The sequence below is a fragment of the Myotis daubentonii genome, chromosome 19, assembly GCF_963259705.1.
Source record: "Myotis daubentonii chromosome 19, mMyoDau2.1, whole genome shotgun sequence".
Classification (NCBI taxonomy): Eukaryota; Metazoa; Chordata; class Mammalia; order Chiroptera; family Vespertilionidae; genus Myotis; species Myotis daubentonii.
In genome coordinates, this window is record NC_081858.1 from 5916558 (window position 1) to 5934736 (window position 18179).

At 49.7% G+C, this 18179-nt stretch overlaps 1 protein-coding gene across 1 annotated transcript in view; it reads right to left on the reverse strand.

Annotated features, from left to right (window-relative positions):
- CCDC60 (coiled-coil domain containing 60) overlaps positions 1-18179 on the reverse strand; it is a 107365-nt gene that overhangs the window by 18007 nt on the left and 71179 nt on the right. Inside the window, exons 4-5 of the mRNA XM_059676716.1 lie at positions 14216-14323; positions 6772-6879 (exon numbers count right to left, since the gene is read on the reverse strand). Coding sequence (XP_059532699.1) covers positions 6772-6879; positions 14216-14323 — 216 coding nt within the window. The remainder of the gene's footprint in view (positions 1-6771; positions 6880-14215; positions 14324-18179) is intronic.

The following is an 18179-nucleotide window of genomic DNA, read 5'->3' on the forward strand; positions in this document are numbered from 1 at the left end:
CTTCTCATGGCATGGGGAGAGGACCAAAGGCCTTGACCAGCCTAAAGCGGGGGGTGCACTCCTCGCTAGCAGGACCTTGCTGGGCACCTGCCAGCTCATGGCTACGGTGCATGGAATGTGCCCAGACACCGAGGTGGAAGTCAGCTGGGGAGCGGGGTGAGGCTGTGCCTCAAGCTTTTTGTAAGACCTTATGTTTGATTACACAATAAAAAGCCCTCTGAATAATTAACAGTAAAGCTCATTTAACATTGGTTCTGCCTGCCTCTCCCCCGAGTAATCAAATTAGGGAATATTTAAAATCCAGCCAGAGAAAGGAGCAGCAATGCCTCAGTCTTATAAACAGTATTTAAACTGGTGGCACTTCTGAAATCTGATTTAAGGCTCACCAACTGGAAGCGGGGCTTCCTCCTTGGAGCATTTTTACATTATGATCGGAGATATTTACATTACAATTCATACGCCCTTTCCACAGGGCGTTTTGCCTGTTCCCTTTGCTAACACAGCCCCCCACTGGGCCTCTAGCCTTCTTGAAGTTCAAAAGCAACCCCTTCCCCTTTTAAAATTAAATCCGGTCCAAGCCAAGCTTTCAAAATTTTAAATATTCCGGCCGATTGGGGAAGATGGAGGTTTTCTGTTAACACCGACTTCCAAGGCGACCTGAAATCTATTGCAACTTCAGGCAGTGGGCTAAATGAGCTAACAGCAAGCTTCCCAGTGATCTTAATTCCCGGTGCCAGCTCCTGCAAAGCCACTGATGAAGAAAGGGCATGGTTCGACAGAAGCAGCCTCTCTGTTTCATGTTCAGAAGCAAATAAACCAAAAGGGAAGATCAATAGGGGGAGGAAAAGAAAAGAAATAAACCGTCCGAGCTTTGTCGTCCACCGTGGGCTGACTACCCACCTTTCGGGAAAGGGCAAAGCCATTGCTGCCCGTTGTGGTAGCTGGGTGGGTTGATCGTTATGTGGTTCACCAAACAGTCCCAGGTCTTCAGGCTCCTAGAAGTCAGGTGTCGCACCGTGACTTGCTTAGCTCAAGAATGCATGTGCACTTAGGGTGCCAGGCCTCAAGGCGGAGCCCCTTTTCTGGTGAGTGGATGGCGGAAGCTTGCATTGAGATGGAGCTCCTACCAGCCTGGGCCTTTGAGCGACTCTAATGAGCAGAGAGCCCCATGTTGATGACATGCAGGGTGAGCAAGGAATAAACTTGCGTTGTGTGACGCCACCGAGATTTTGGGGTTGTTCATTATGGCAGCGTAACCCTGTTTACCTAATTGATGTCCCTGATTTACTGTCTGTGACCTCAGGCAAGTCTCTCCGAGTGCCAGAACCAGGAAAGTGGTATTACCTTGGTGGTTTAAGAGTCAGGCAGACTGGCTGCCCCCACTGCTTCCTACACGTGTGTTTGTGTAAGTTATTGAGCCTCTCTGAGCCTCAGTTTCCTCATCTGTAAAATGGGGTGGTATTAGCTATGTGGTGAAGGTGCAATGGAATGAGGCTTGCTAAGAACTTGGTGAAGTTCCTTGTACAGAGAACTGCATACAGTTAAACTATTAAGAGCAATATCCCTTTTTCAACAGAGATCTTACTGTGGCTTGGAGGAGGGGCTGTGGGGTGGGGGACGAGATACCAAGGCAGGTCCACTGGGGGAGAGATGGCTATGATTTCTGGACCATAATTTCCACCTGCTGACACTTTGTGGGAGATTCTGTTTGCTGGGAATCCAGGGACAAGGGCACCCAGCACTCTCCCATCTCTTTCCAGCACATTTTGTTCCTAACGTTCACTTGAAGATGTCTGTCCACCGTGGCAATCAGAGTAATTTTTCTCAGATACTTCGCTCTCTTCTGAACCAAGTTTCACCTTCTTCTCTGAGTGGGAAGCCTGTCGTCTGCTTTAGGAGACGTCGTGTGTCTGTGACCCAGATGGAAAGTGGAGGTAACTGCTGATTTTGCACCGGGAAGAGGACAGAGGTCAAAGCTCTTGGGATCACCACGCAGGTCGCCCTGTGCTGCCTCCTGAGTGAGGGGTGCATGCTGATTACCTTGCCCTGCCCCCCACTCCTTAGAGATGCCACTTGGGTAAAGGACTGGGGGGATGTGCAGAGAGGAGGGCAGAGAGGAGGGCAGAGAGGGGGGCAGAGAGTTCACTCAGATGTCACCTCTTGAGCCTTCCCCACCCCACCCCTTCGTCACTGTCACATCACTCTCTCGGCTTCTTCATGACACTCAATATCCCAGAGTATCTTGATTATTACATGTTTGTCTGTGGCCCCTCCCACCTCCCCTAGAACAGAACCTGGAGAGCAGGGATGTTGCCTCTTCTTCCAGTGGCGCCTGAAAACAGCAGGTTTGAGGGGAATGAGGCTTTTCGGGGTGGGGGCGCCTAGCAGCGGAGAACCACTTCAGTGTAATAATTGCTGTTGTGTGTGTTGTTCAGAACAGGCTACACTGCCTTTTTGTAAGAGCGACAGCCTGGCAAACACTGGAAGTTTTATTTCTTTTCTCGCCTTAAGTCTCACAGAGCGAACTGCTCTTCAAACAGGGATTTTAATCTTGAGCAGCTGTCCTACAGGGAGCACGCATGGTGCTCCCAGACCTCGGACTGAATGCTCTATGCACGTTCTCTCAATCCTCACAGCTCTTCTCGGCCAGGAACCCATTTGGTAGGTGAAGAAACAGCGGCCCAGGCATGCTAAGTGACTTGCCCAAGGTCGCATTACAAGGCAGGGCCTGGGCTCATCCAGGTCTGTCTGATGCCAACGTCCTGATCTTCATCCCTCCAATCCATCTAGGCTTTAACACGTGAAGTTGAAGATTTGGGGACATTCTCATGATGACATGAGGATGGAACGTCACAAGTAGGGATTAAGTGTTAAAGAGAAGAGAGATGCCCTTCACCTTTCTTGCTAAGTAAAAAGGTACTTTCTGGCACTTTCTAGGGAACTTAACCGCTCTCCCCACCCCCCTCCACTGATTTGCTAAATTTTAAAAAAATCAGTCTCAGGCAGCGCTGTGCTGGAGCTGGCCTCTTCCCAGCTGCGAGTTCAGTGACACCATGCTGCTCAGTCTGGACGCAGCCGCAGCAGGACTATTTCCACCGCAGACACGGACACGGTCTGACTGTCAGTCATGGCTGCTCCCGCTGGGAGAACCGGTTATTATCCCTTTACCTGCAGACACTGACCCCGAAATGAAACCACCATCAGGAGCAAGTCGATCACTAGAAAACACAACCCCACAAGTACCCTGACTGCCTTTGGGAATCTCTGCTGTCAGGTGTGGCTGAGGTTCTGCCCTGAGGAGTCACAGTAGAACCTGTGTGGCCTTGCAATGTGACCACAGGTAACAGTTCTTTTGGTCACAGTCTGGGCACATTCCCAAAGCCAATCAAAGGAGATAAAGACGGTTCTTTCTGTTTTCTTAGACCCAATTCTGCATGATGTTCTCACCTCAGTTTGGGAGAACGGGCGCTCAGCTGTCAGAGGCAACACATTGCCGCTGGAAGCTGGCTTGGGGAGATGAAATGCTATTAGAAGTCCATTGGCCGAGGGCCCTTTTCTTAGAATCTAAGCAGTCAACTGTGAAAAAATTAGATGTTGCTTTGACCTGGAAATTCGATTTCTCAGAATCTAGCCAACAGAAATATTGCCAACAGGGTTTAAAGTGTGTGCACGGGGATGCTCCGTGCAGCCCTATTTGAAACGCAAAAATTTAAGAGCCATCAATAGAGAAATGGATATCTAAATTATGGCCCATTTGTACCATAGAATACAAGTATCCACTTAAAGGAATGTGGAAAGTCTTTAAAAATGTGAAAACTTGGGCCCGGCTGGTGTGGCTCAATGGTTGAGCGTTGACCTATGAATAAGGAGGTCACGGTTTGATTCCAGGTCAGGGCACATGCCCAGGTTTCGGACTCGATCCCCAGTAGGGGGCGTGCAGGAGGAAGCGACCAATGATCCTCTCTCATCAATGATGTTTCTATCTCTCTCTTCCTCTGCCTTCCTCTCTGAAATCAATAAAAATATATTTTTTTAAAAATGTGAAAACTTTGTAGATACCATCATGAAAAGATGTCCAAAGATGTTGTAAAAGGCGGGTGGGGGAGGCATGTGGAAAGCAATGTGTAATATGATCCCATTTCTGTAAAAATGCATTTCTGTTGTATTTATAAGGGGAAGACAGTGGAAGGACTCACCGCAGATCTTCAGAAGGAATTTCTTCTAAGGAGGAAAATGAATTGAAGATTGGGGGGCGGAATAAAGGCTTTCATATTTTATATACTGCTGATTTTTTGGGAAAAGTTTAATAGGAATAAATTATATTTATTACTTTAGCAGCTTTGTTTAAAGAAAATATTGTGGGAATTGTTTCAAGGCTGTGATTTTCATGAGCCACAAAGATATTTTGGAAATAACTAGGGTGTCTTGGTGGGAGTGGGAGCAGACTCAGGTCTCCCAGACCCCCAAGCCTCCGTTTCATTAGAAGCTCCATTTTGAAAAATTTGCTTTACATTCTTGGGGTTTCCATTTCTTTTAAAAAAGGATTTCTGCTACTTAAAAAGGGGTGGTGGTGGTATAAACCACTACATCAAAGGAAACGACAGTTTTAAATTTATCCCAACCGAGAACAGGGAATCCACTGGAGTCACTGGTCTATCAGTAGATGCATGGCTTGTGTTTCTTGTTGCACCTGAGGTTAGTTTATCTGGGCTTTGGTGCAAGAGATGAAGAGGGTGTGGGTGGGGTGGGGATCTGAGGATAGGGTGGGGAGATGGGTGGTAAATATCCTCAGGGGGAAGGGGTGAATTGACTTCAGAATTTTGTAAGAGAAGACTGGGGCCAATGCAGAATTGGGACCAAGAAGACAGAGAGGACCGCCTTTATCTCCTTTGATTGGTTTAAGCTTATTCGGGTGGGAGTGTGGAGTTCCCACTAGGGGGCATTATTTTATTTAACTCAGCCTTGGATTTCACACAGCACATCCAGTTCCCCAAGTCGGGATTCCTTTTTTGCTCCATTCTTGCAGGGAGCATGATTCTCCTTAAAGGACCAGTGCTTTCCATGCCTGCCTGCCCTTTGTTCTGCCTGTGTGCAGAGCAGTCCTGCAGCAGTGGCCTCCAGGCTTTTGCATGAGCCCACCCTGCTAGTGGGGACACACCCAATACTTTTCTTGGCCTAGACAATATGTGCTGGAGCTTGTGCCTGAGCAAACCCAGCTGCTCCAGGGACCAGAACAACAATTCCCTTGGGTCTAAATGGAGAAATAGCCATCCTATATAATAAAAGGGTAATATGCAAATTGACCCTAACAGCTGAATGACTGGGAATGAGTGGTCACTGTGACACACACTGATCACCAGGGGGCAGATGCTTAATGCAGGAGCTGCCCCCTGGTGGTCAGTGGCTCCCACAGGGGAAGCTCTGCTCAGCCACAAGCCAGGCTGATGGCTGCCAGCACAGCAGTGGTGGTGGGAGCGTCTCCCGCCTCCTCAGCAGCACTAAGGATGTCCAACTGCAGCTTAGGTCTGCTCCCTGCTGGTAAGTGGACATCCCCCGAGGGCTCTCGGGCTGCCAGAGGGATGTCTGACTGCCAGCTTAGGCCCGATCCCCCCAGGAAGCGGGCCTAAGCCAGCAGGTGGACATCCCCTGAGGGATCCCAGACTGCAAGAGGGCACAGGCCAGGCTGAGGGACCCCCTGAGTGCATGAATTTTTGTGCACCGGGCCCTATACACACACACACACACACACACACACACACACACACACATTAGAGGCCCAGTACATGAAAATCATGCACTGGTTGGGGGGTGGGTTCCTCAGCCCAGCCTGCACTCTCTTGCAGTCTGGGAGCCCTCAGGGGATGTTTGAATGATGAACATCCTTAGCACTGCCATGGAGGTGGGAGAGGCTCCCGCCACCACTGCCGCGCTCACCAGCTTCTGGCTGAGCAACACTCCCCCTGTGGGAGCACACTGACCACCAGGGGGCAGCCCCTTCCCCCTGAGGATATTTACCACCCATCTCCCCACCCCATCCTCACATCCCCACCCCACCCCACACCCTCTTCATCTCTTGCACCAGAGCCCAGATAAACTAACCTCAGGTGCAACAAGAAACACAAGCCATGCATCTACTGATAGACCAGTGACTCCAGTGGATTCCCTGTTCTCAGTTGGGATAAATTTAAAATTGTCGTTTCCTTTGATGTAGTGGTTTATACCACCACCACCCCTTTTTTAAGCAGCAGAAATCCTTTTTTAAAAGAAATGACTTCAGAATTTTGCAAGAGAAGACTTGAGAGAAAGGAGACTTGAGAGAAAGGAGAAATACAAGGGCAAAGGGAAAGGAAAGAGTAAAAGGTAGGGAAGAGGAGGAAAAGAAAGAAGAGCAAATAATAAAATATTGTTGGGGAGACATGGTCCAAGAAGAGAAGCGGAGAGCAGAGCTTGGCTGTGCATCCGGTGGGGTGCCCGTCTAGCTGGCCAATGGCCATGGTGTGAGTACTCCCACCAGGCCTGATTGATCTTAAGCTCCCAGTGTGACATCACCAAATGTGGAGCTGGGGGAGATGCACACAGTAGTCTGCCACAGCTGTATGCCCTGGGGCTCCAACCTACCCCTGTTTGGATCTCCCAGAACACACAGGAAAGAAAACTCCTAAAGCAGCCCACCCACCAAAAAACAGACAGGCAGGGGAAGAACGAAGGGGCGTTTCCTCCCCCGCTGCCCAGTCCGTTACTGGTGCAGCCGGTGGAAGGGTTGAGACCTACTTTGTGTTCCAGCAGGTGATCAAGGGCTTCATGGTGTGGTGGGTGTGGTCGATAGTCAGGGCCTCCAGAAGCCAGTGGAGGGCACACAGCTGGCGGAAGAGGGGTTCCCTTCAAAGACGGAGAGAGGAAGCACAGTGAGAGCCCGTCAGAATAACATTCTTCACAGCTGTGCTGGCTCCCGGTTGGAGATGTTGTCCTGCTCATGCCTGTGTACTCCCCATCCATCCGCTCATCAAACCTTTGCAGTGGCCCCAGATGAGGAGCCTGAGGCTCAGAGGAGTTAAGGAACCTGTGCCACGTCACTGGGCTGGTAGGTGGCAGAGCCATGATTTGACATAAGATACCCTATGCCAGTGACTGGGGAGTTGTGTGTGAGAAAAGGAGAGATGATGAAGGGCTACCACGGCTGGAGTTCTTGACTTGGGCAATGAGGGGATTGAAGGAAATTAATATCCGACAGGTATCCAATCGTTCACCTGATGAGAGTACAATAAATACATTAAGAGTGTTGAAGAAGTCTGGAAATCCAGGGAAACTAGTGTATTCACTGTACTTCTCCACCACCCCCAGATTAACAGTTGGACCCATTGCTTTAAATGTATAAATCTTTTGAACACTGAAGGAAAATATATTGATTATTTGAAAATCCAACTAAATCCTGTTTAAAATATGTCTAACCTGTATTTGCTGATTTTGGGGGGCATCTTGTGTTACAATGAGCCAGGCGCTGACTAGGCCCCTTTACATGTGTTATTAATTCTCCCAGCGGTCTGTGGGGGCATGAATCATTACCCACACGTGAGAGAAGAGGAAACGGCTCAGAGAGGCACAGTCATCTTGCTCTAGGTCACACATCTTGTTGGTGACAGAGATGGGATGTGACTAGCTCACTTCATGTCCCCAACATCCCTGTAGGGAGGGGACTGCCATTATGTTCTCCTTGTGGACCAGGGCCTCGAGGCTCAGAGAGGTGAAGCGAGTTGCCCGAGGTCACGCTCGGATTTGACCTCGAGGATTAGTGAGGATTTGAACCCGAGTCTGTTTAACCCCAGAAACTGTGCTTCCCTGGGCCTGGCCTCTGATTATTCGAGGCTCCGACAAAGCCAACGCAGTGGCCACCTGAGAGGGAGGTCAGCAGAGGGTTAACCTGCTGCAGGTTTCCTGGGAAGAGGTGGAGTCCTCACGAGCACCCCCTCCCTCACGGTTTCACCTCTTAAGCTAATGGGCACGCTGCCTCCATTATCAACCCGTGTGGTCGCTCTTCTCTGAAGCTGTGCCCAGCCTTCACCGATGCCCCCAGGGCCCCTGCACCTGCTGCTCAGGGGCAGGAAGGAGTCCACCTGCCCTGCTTCCAGGAAAGCCCCACCGCAGAGGCTGACACCCGCGCCCGGCTCACGTCCCAAGCTGACCCAGGGCCATCCTGGAAATCCCTTCCGGAGGCGATGGTTTCACTCAGCCTGAAGGGGCACGGCCCCCACGCACCCACACATCCCACCTCCCATCCCACGTCCCATCCCAAGGGACTGGGGCGATCGTACCACCAGGCCTTAGGAAGAAACCCAGGGCCAGCAGCTCTTTTTTCTCCTCTGGAGCCCCCTCCTGCCTCCTTTCCTTCCTTCCACAGATTATTTACTGAGCACCCACTATTCCTTCTCTTTTAATATAAAGGACCCGTCAGCCCGCAGCCCTTCCCATTTTCTCTCTCTTCCCCCTTAACGCCACCTTGGCCCCCACCTCCTTTTCGCAGCTCTGGGCACTGGGCCATGCCCAGCACTTCACCAAGAGCAGCAAGCAGCGAGCTGGGTTGTGTGCCTGGCCCTGTGCCTAACACCGCACGTCACCCTCACAGTGTCCCCAGGAGGCTGTAAAAGGCCCTGGAGATCCCCCCTCTTCTGTTTACAACTCAGAGCCCCTGCGGGCTTGGCTTTGGGTTGGGTGAGGTGGGTACAGGGAACGGGGGGGGGGTGAGTAAAGGGAGGTCATTGGGGATGTGGGGTCTGCTTGGTCGCAGGGGGACGTGGGGATGTGAGCATCAGATTCAATTCCGCAGGTAATAGGCACAGGTGCATACCCGACCCTGTCCCTCCCTGTGAAATGCAGGGCATAATGGATGAGAATGCTGACCAGCGTGCACACGCATGCTTCCGAAACCCCTGTGCACAGAACTCCGGAGGGCACCCTGTGGTCAGCGGGCCTGGAGAGCCCGCTTTGTTGAAACCGCCACGCCAGCCAGAGTACGTGTGGGTGTAAGCATCCCCGAACAGAAAACAATGTTTCCCCATTTAGTGAGAGAAATCGGAAGATGCCTGCCAAGGCCTTCCAGGCCCCCACGCTGACTGCCAAGGGCAAACCTGACGCAGGTCACGGGCACTGCCCTCCCCACACAGTCGCTTCCAAGAAAGGCTGCGAGGGACAGGCCAGTCATCTCAGAGCTGTTTCTCATCCCTGGAGACTATTCTCTCTCACCCCTTCAAAGATCAAAGTCAAGCCCGGCCAGCATGGCTCAGTGTTGAGCATCAACCTATGAACCAGGAGGTCACGGTTCGATTCTCGGTCAGGGCACATGCCTGGGTTGCAGGCTTGATCCCCAGTAAGGGGGCGTACAGGAGGCAGCCAATCAATGATTCTCTCTCATCGTTGATGTTTCTATCTCTCTCTCCCTCTCTCTTCCTCTCTGAAATCAATAAAAATAATTTTTAAAAAATAAAGATCAAAGTCAAGTCTCCATTGACATGATTGAACTGATCCTCACAAAGTTAGCTGAGAATTTTCAGCTGGTTTGGGGATCAGTTGCATCGGGATTGAAGGGACTAAGCAGCTCAGTCCACCTGGTTGACATGCTGACTGAGGATGTGAGAACTGACCGCATGCCCTGCCTTTGGCAGACTGATTACAGAATTCCTCGATGCACCACCCCTCCCTGACTTTGCAGTTCCCCCAGCAAGAGGTGGAGCATTTTTCCCTATTCCGTGTATCTGGGCTGGACTGATGCCTTGCTGTGGCCAGTGAAGGTGGTAGAAGGATCACTGTGTCCATTCTGAGCTTAAGCCTCAAGAGACTAGATGCTTTGGCTCTTGTTCTTGGAACCTTCATGCCCATCATGTGAACAGCCTGAGCTGGGATGATGAGAGACGCGGGGCTCAGTCACTCCTGTTACCCTAGCCAACAACCCATCACCAACAGCCTGAGAATGAGGCCATCCTAGATGGGCCGACCTCCAGCTCGCCCATCCGCAGGGTGCACACACATACACTAGCACAGCCAGGGTCAGCCAAGCTGGCCTGGACCAGAAGAGCCACCCAGCTAACCTGTAGACTTAGGAGCAGTAACAAGTGGTTGCTGTCTTAAGCCACCCATTCTGAGGCGGGTCTGTAACACAGCAATAGACTACGGATATAGTCATCAAATGCAGCAGAGCCTTTTGGCAGCCAAGGAGAAGAAAGTGCAGCTTCAGTCGGGGCAGGAGTTAGCAGACTGCTGCCAGTGGGCCTACTGCCTGTGTTGGCAAATAAAACTTTTTTTGGAACACGGCCACATCCATTCATTGTAGCTTTCATACTGCCACGGCAAAGCTAAATAGTTTCAAGAGAGACCATCTGCTCTGCAAAAGCGAAATTATTTATTGTCTGTCCCTTTAAGAAAAAGTTTGCTGATTCCTGGTCTGGGGCATAACAGATGATGATGATGATGATGATGATGATGATGATGATGATAAATATAATGGTAGTAGCCCACCTAACAAACCTGATACAAGATCTAACTTAGGAGCTAGGAGATCAGGATTCCTGTTGAGATAACTTAGATAGGGTTTCCCCCCTCTCTGAGCTTCAGTTTCCCCATCTGTCATTGAAGGAAGATGAGCAAGAACCTTTCCAGTTACTTCCAGTTGATTTGAGCCTCAGTTTGCTCACACCAAATGAATGGAGGGTAGGGCATACATTTTTTCCAGGCTTTCCACCCCCACCCGCTACTCCCCACCTCCCATCCCCGGATGACTGGGATGCAAGTGAAAGCGAGACCCACTGATCTTCACCATTTGGTTTCAGAGGCTCATCCATGGCAGAGACAGGCAGAAGTACAAGGGCTTCCAAGAGACATTAGGAGAAATGGCAAGGCCTGTCGATGTTTTAAGAACATCAGCCTTCAGCTGCCAGTTGGAATGTCCCTGAACAAATAAGTCTATCTAGAAGCCAATCACAATATCTACCAGAGGGAAGTATGTAGGAGGAAAGTGGGGAGTGAGGTGTCAAAAGCTAGAATATTAGGGAAGGGTAGGGATGTGTCCAAACACATGGTAGTGGTGGTGATGGTGATGATGATAGTGATGGTGATGATGATAGTGATGGTGATGATGATGGTAGTGGTGGTGATGGTGATGATGATAGTGATGGATGGTGATGATGATGATAGTGATGGTGATGGTGACGATGGTAGTGGTGGTGATGGTGATGATGATACTGATGGTAGTGGTGGTGATGGTGGTGATGATAGTGATGGATGGTGATGATGATGGTAGTGGTGGTGATGGTGATGATGATAGTGATGGTAGTGGTGGTGATGGTGGTGATGATAGTGATGGATGGTGATGATGATGGTAGTGGTGGTGATGGTGATGATGATAGTGATGGTAGTGGTGGTGATGGTGGTGATGATAGTGATGGATGGTGATGATGATGGTAGTGATGGTGATGATGATGATAGTGATGGTGACGGTGACGATGGTAGTGGTGGTGATGGTGATGATGATGATGGTGATGATGGTGGTGGTAGTGATGGTGATGATGATGGCAGTGGTGGTGATGGTGATGATGGCAGTGGTGGTGATGGTGATGATGATGATGGCAGTGGTGGTGATGGTGATGATGATAGTGATGGTGATGATGGTAGTGGTGGTGATGGTGATGATGATAGTGATGGTGATGATGGTAGTGGTGGTGATGGTGATGATGATGGTGATGGTAGTTGTGGTGATGGTGATGATGATGATGGTGATGGTGGTGGTAGTGATGGTGATGATGATGATGGCAGTGGTGGTGATGGTGATGATGATAGTGATGGTGATGATGGTAGTGGTGGTGATGGTGATGATGGTAGTGATGGTGATGATGGTAGTGGTGGTGATGGTGATGATGATAGTGATGGTGATGATGGTAGTGGTGGTGATGGTGATGATGGTGATGGTAGTTGTGGTGATGGTGATGATGGTGATGGTGATGATGGTGGTGGTTAGTGATGGTGATGATGATGATGGCAGTGGTGGTGATGGTGATGATGATAGTGATGGTGATGATGGTAGTGGTGGTGATGGTGATGATGATGATAGTGATGGTGATGATGATGGTGGTGATGATGGTAGTGGTGGTGATGGTGATGATGATGATAGTGATGGTGATGGTGATGATGATGATGATGGTAGTGGTGGTGATGGTGATGATGATGGCAGTGGTGGTGATGGTGATGATGATGATGGCAGTGGTGGTGATGGTGATGATAGTGATGGTGATGATGGTAGTGGTGATGGTGATGGTGATGATGGTAGTGGTGGTGATGGTGATGATAGTGATGGTGATGGTGATGATGGTGGTGGTGATGGTGATGATGATGGTGATGGTGGTGGTGGTGATGGTGATGATGATGATGGCAGTGGTGGTGATGGTGATGATGATAGTGATGGTGATGGTAGTGGTGGTGATGGTGATGGTGATGATGGTAGTGGTGGTGATGGTGATGATGGTGGTGGTGGTGATGGTGATGATGATGATAGTGATGGTGATGATGATGGTGGTGATGATGGTAGTGGTGGTGATGGTGATGATGATGATGATAGTGATGGTGATGGTGATGATGATGATGGTAGTGGTGGTGATGGTGATGATGATGGCAGTGGTGGTGATGGTGGTGATGATGATGGCAGTGGTGGTGATGGTGATGATAGTGATGGTGATGATGGTAGTGGTGGTGATGGTGATGGTGATGATGGTAGTGGTGGTGATGGTGATGATAGTGATGGTGATGGTGATGATGGTGGTGGTGATGGTGATGGTGATGGTGGTGGTGGTGATGGTGATGATGATGATGGCAGTGGTGGTGATGGTGGTGATGATAGTGATGGTGATGATGGTAGTGGTGGTGATGGTGATGATGGTAGTGGTGGTGATGGTGATGGTGATGATGATGATAGTGATGGTGATGATGATGGTGGTGATGATGGTGATTGTGATGATGATGGCATCTTCCACACATGAACTAAGTGCTCGTATTAATGATCTGCATTTGTCTGCCATCTCATTCTCTGATTTCACTTTTACAATATTTTTCTCTTCAAGTGCACATATCGTGAGCTCCTCACAGGCACTGGGTTATACTTTCTGTGCAGTGTGTGGTGGTGACAGTGTAGGCTCTGAAGTTGGGCAGACTTGCCTTCAGACCTCAGCACAGCAACACACTGGGCTCTATGGCCTTGGGCTTCTGCTCTCTCCCTGCAGAGAGGGGACAGCAATGTGCCTACAGAAGAGGACTGGATGAGGTAACTCCTGTGGAGCAGGCCGTGCGCTGTTATTACTGTGCATACCGTGGGGGCCTAATGCTGTTTGTCAAATCAGTGGACAGTGGACAGTGGACAGAGAAGTCTAGAATTCATTGCATCATGTTCTTTTGCCCCTGGGTATGATTTTGCACCCAGGGGACATTTGTCAATGTCTGGAGACAGTTTTGGTTGTCACAACCAGGGGTTGGGTGCTACTCGCCCCTAATGGGTAGAGGCCATGGATGCTGCCAAACACCCTACAACACCCAGGACAGTCCTTCACAATAAGGAATTACTCGTCCCAAAATGTCAGCAGTGCCAAGGTTGAGAAACCCTGCCTGCCCTACTGTCAAAAGCTTCTATCTCTGTGCCTGAAATCTTCCCACTGAAAAGTGCTAACTAGCAAAAGAGAAAAAGTTGGACTTGAAATTCTTTGGCGTAGACCCAAGGGGAAAAGATGTCAAGGTTTTGGAAAGCCAGAGTGTCCTTCAGAGGGTTGATTAGCCCAGTACACCCTGCAATGATGAGTTCACGCCTGGGGTCAGAAGACGCAGGGCTTCTCTGGGAAACAGCTCTGCGAGTCTTGGGGAAAACCTGTCCCCTGAGCCCTGGTAAGATGTTATCGCACACGCTCTGTGAGGCTGTAGACAGATTCTATCAGGCTTTGCAAACGATTTGACATTTAAAGCGTCTGGCTCCGTAAGGAAAGGAGTGACTCCGTCCCAGCTGATTTGCCACTTAGCTCTAAACCACCCTGTCTGCTTTCTGTTATTTTTATACGCCAATAGTGCTGTCGGCTCTAGGCTCCATGGCCCTTTCAGGAGGACAAAGGGACAGCTGGGTGAGTCATTTCATTTCACTTCGGTTTCGCTTGAGAAGCTAGCGAGGCAGACGAGCCAGAGGGGAGACTGTACTTACACGTGGGACTCAGGTAGCAAGGGTGAAATGATGCAGCTGTACTTGGGGGTGAAAGGGCGGGATATGAGTTCAGCCCCTGCCTTCTTCATCTTCTCATCATCATAGGTGCTGAAGGACAGGCAGAAAGAGAAACAGCCAACAGTGAGCAGCAGTTTTAAACACCTCCCGCCAGGGGTTATTTGGCAAATACGACTCGGCACCAACTTTACGCTGGGCAATAAGTATGGCTTGAGAGATGAGGGTTCTAGATGCAGAAAGTGAACAGAGCATAGGAAAACCTCTCTGCTGCCAGCTGGTGTGGGTCAGTGGTTAGAGTGTCGGCCCACACACCAAAGGGTCATGGTTTGATTCCCAGTCAAGGGCACATATCTGGATTGTAGGTCCGATCCCCAGCCCCTATTGGGGCACGTGAGGGAGGCAGGCAACCAATCAACATGTCTCTCTCACAAAGATGTTTCTCTCTCTTTCCCACACCCCCCCACTCTGTCTTTCTCCTTCCCTCCCTTTCACTCTCTAAAAATCAATGGGAAAAATATCCTTGCGTGAGGATTAACAAGAACAACAAAAAAACACACCAACAAAACAAAGAATCTCTGCTCTCGTGGAGCGCATAGTCTAGTGGAGGAGCGAAGAGAATGAGCAGGATGAATAGGTAAATTGTGTGGTGTTCTAGCATACAGTTGGATATATTTTCTTAAAGGGCCAGACAAGTCTTTCTGACTTTGTAGGACATAGGTTATATGTCACAACTACTTTTGGCATGAAAACAGCCAATGACGGTATGTAAACAACATGTAACGGCAGTGTTCCAATAAAACTTTATTTACAAAATCAGCCTTGGGGGCTGGATTTGGCCAGCATGGCCTCCCCACCCTATTCTAGATAGTGATAAATGCTAGGGGTAGCAAAAAGCAGAGCAGGAATTTGTAAGGGCTGGGAGCACTGGGAGTTGCAATTTTAAGTAGGATGATTGGGAAGGTGTCATGGAGAAGGTGACATGTGATAAAAATCTGCAGAGCATAAAGGAGGGATCTGTTGAGATGTCTGGGGCACAGCATTCTGGAGAGAGGGAACAACATGTGCAAATGTCCTGAGGTGCACCTGGGTTGTAGAGACAGCAAGGAGGCCATTGTGGCTGGAGTGGAGTGAGCAATAGAGAGAGAAGGGGGGGGGGTGGAGAGAGAACAGGCCTTGGGGACCACTGCAAGGACTTTGGCCTTTGCTCTGAATGAGTGAGTGTAAAGGATTTTGAGCTGAGAGAATACATGCTCTGACCTGCATCTGAGAAAGATCCCTTTGGCTGCTGTTTTGAGAATTGCCTATGGTGGGGGCAGAGGAGGCTAAGGGAGGCGGGGGGCACTTATTAGGAATTGTCCTTCCTCCGGGGAATTTGAGGACAATCCTGGGGTCACAGAGTAAACTGAAAAAATGGGACCAGAATCTTGGTCGCCTGATTTCCATTTCGATGGGCTTTTATTTCAACGCCAGAGCTGAGGAAGCCACAAGCAAATACCTTGGCAGGGTCTAATTTTTTGTTTTTTGTTTTTGTTTTTGTTTTTGGATGTCTTCCCATTTATTCAGGTCTTTGTTAATTTCTTTCAGTGTTGTTTTGTAGTTTTCAGTGGACAGGTCTTACACTTTTTTGTTGACTTTATTGGGATGACATTGGTTAATAAAATTATGTAGGTTTCAGGTGTACAATTCTGTAATATGTCATCTGTATATTGTATTATATATTCACCCCCACAAGTAAAGTCTCCTTCTGGCACCATTTTTATGGCAGTGCCCTTTCTTACTGGCTCAACTCTTACCCCCAGTGGTTTAGAATATGCAGAAATTAACCCAGCTTTTACCCACCTTAATCTCTGGTTTTAAGTCTTCTCTCAACCATGATAGTAAGAAAAATTTTACCTCTTGTTCCCCCACCCCCCACCTTTTCAGCTGAAAAATGAGCTTGAGCACAGTGGGAAAGACTGTGGGCAGGCAGACATCTTTGGGGACATGCTTGATTTTCTTTTTTCCCTGCATAGTTTATCAGACTTAAAACTTTTGTCTGACAGAGCTTATCCTGTGGTCTTAGATCCAGAAGGGAGAAAAATAATCCCCTTTGCTTGTATAATACGCAGGATCAAATGCCTTGTTTAAAAATGAACACTTGTACTTCTGTGACTAGAATTATAGAAGCATAGTTCTTAGATGTAAGATGCTTTCAAGTGTGCCTGGAAGTTAAGATTTTTAGCCATGGCCCTGGCCGGTGCAGCTCAGTTGGTTGAGCCTTGTCCTATGCATCGAGAGGTCTCTCTGGTTTGATTCCTGGTCAGGGCACATACCCAGGTTGCAGGCTCAATCCTTAGTAGGCTGGGGATACAGGAGGCAGCCAATCAATGTTTTTCTCTCTCTCTCTGTCTCCCTTCCTCTCTCTCTAAAATCAATAAAAGCATCAAAAATAGTTTTAGCTATAAATCTGAGGATTTTAGGTAATTGAGGCCCAAAGAGATCAAATTCCTTTTATTGAATAATAGGAGCCAACAACCACTGAGAACTTTTCATATGCCAGACTCTGTGCTCAGCATTGTTTCATTTAATCCTCACAATAAACATGGGAATTTGGTATCAATTGTGTGGATGAAGAGAAAGGAGGTTCAGAGAATCACAGTGACTTGCCCAATGGTAATCAGCTGTATGGGGGAAGGCAGAACTTGAACCCAGTCCTGTGCTTAACCACTATTCTGTACTGGTCAGGATGACCTATCTATGTTATTCAATAACCCTTGCCTCCCAATGGCTACATTTAATGGCAGTGATAGCTTCTGGTCATCCTATCTAATAAAAGAGAAACATGGTAATTAGTGTACGTCCGCTACCCTTCCCATTGGCTAATCAGCGAGATATGCAAATTAACTGCCAGCCAAGATGGCGGCCGGCAGCCAGGCTGCTTGAAGGAAACATGAGGCTTGCTTGCTTCAGCGGCTGAGGAAACCAACGTTCCCCACCTGCCTTGCCAGCCTCTGAGCTTGCAGTTTGAAACATTGTTACAAATATAGAAGCTAAACAAAACCCCAGAAACCTGCTTTCAGCCCTCCAGGATCTCAGAGCTGGAGTTGATACAGTGTTTCGATTATAGAACCCAAACAAACCAGATACCTGCTTTCAGCAGCAGAGGCCTCAGAGCTGGAGCCAGAGCTAAAGCTGGCCCAGAATAAAAAAAAAAAAAGAAAAGAAGGAGCAGTTGGGAGCTTCAGTCACCCGCGAGCCTGAAAACAGCTCTCATCCCCTCACCCACACTGGCCAGGCACCCCAGTGGGGACCCCCACCCTGAAGGGTGTGTGACCAGCTGCAAACAGCCATCATCCACTCACCCAGGCTGGCCAGGCACCCCAGTGGGGACCCCCACCCTGATCCAGGACACCCTTCAGGGCAAACCAGCCAGCCCCCACCCATGCACCAGGCCTCTATCCTATATAGTAAAAGGGTAATATGCCTCCCAGCACTGGGATCAGCGGAGCCGCAAGGCCTCCCAGCACCAGGATCAGCGGAGCTGAGAGGCCTCCCGGCACCGGGATCAGTGTGACAGGGGGCAGTGCCCAAACCCCCTAATCGCCCTGCGGCTCTGTGTGTGACAGGGGGCGGGGCCACAACCTCCCTATCCACCCTGCTCTGTTCCTGACAGGGGAAGGCGTCCCAACCCCCTGATCAGCCCTGCTCTGTGCCTGATAGGGGGGAGCTCCCCAACCCCCTGATCGCCCTGTGGCTCTGTGTGTGACAGGGTGCGGCGCCCCAACCCTGCCCCCCCCACGGGCCCTGCTCCGTGTGTGATGGGGTAGAGCCATAACCTCCCCATTGGCCCTGCCCTGAGTGTGACAGTGGCGGCGCCCCAACCCCCTGATCCGCCCTGCTCTGTGAGTGCCCGGGGGGGAGCTCCCCAACTCCCTGATGGGCCCTGCTCTGTGCGTGACAGGAGGCA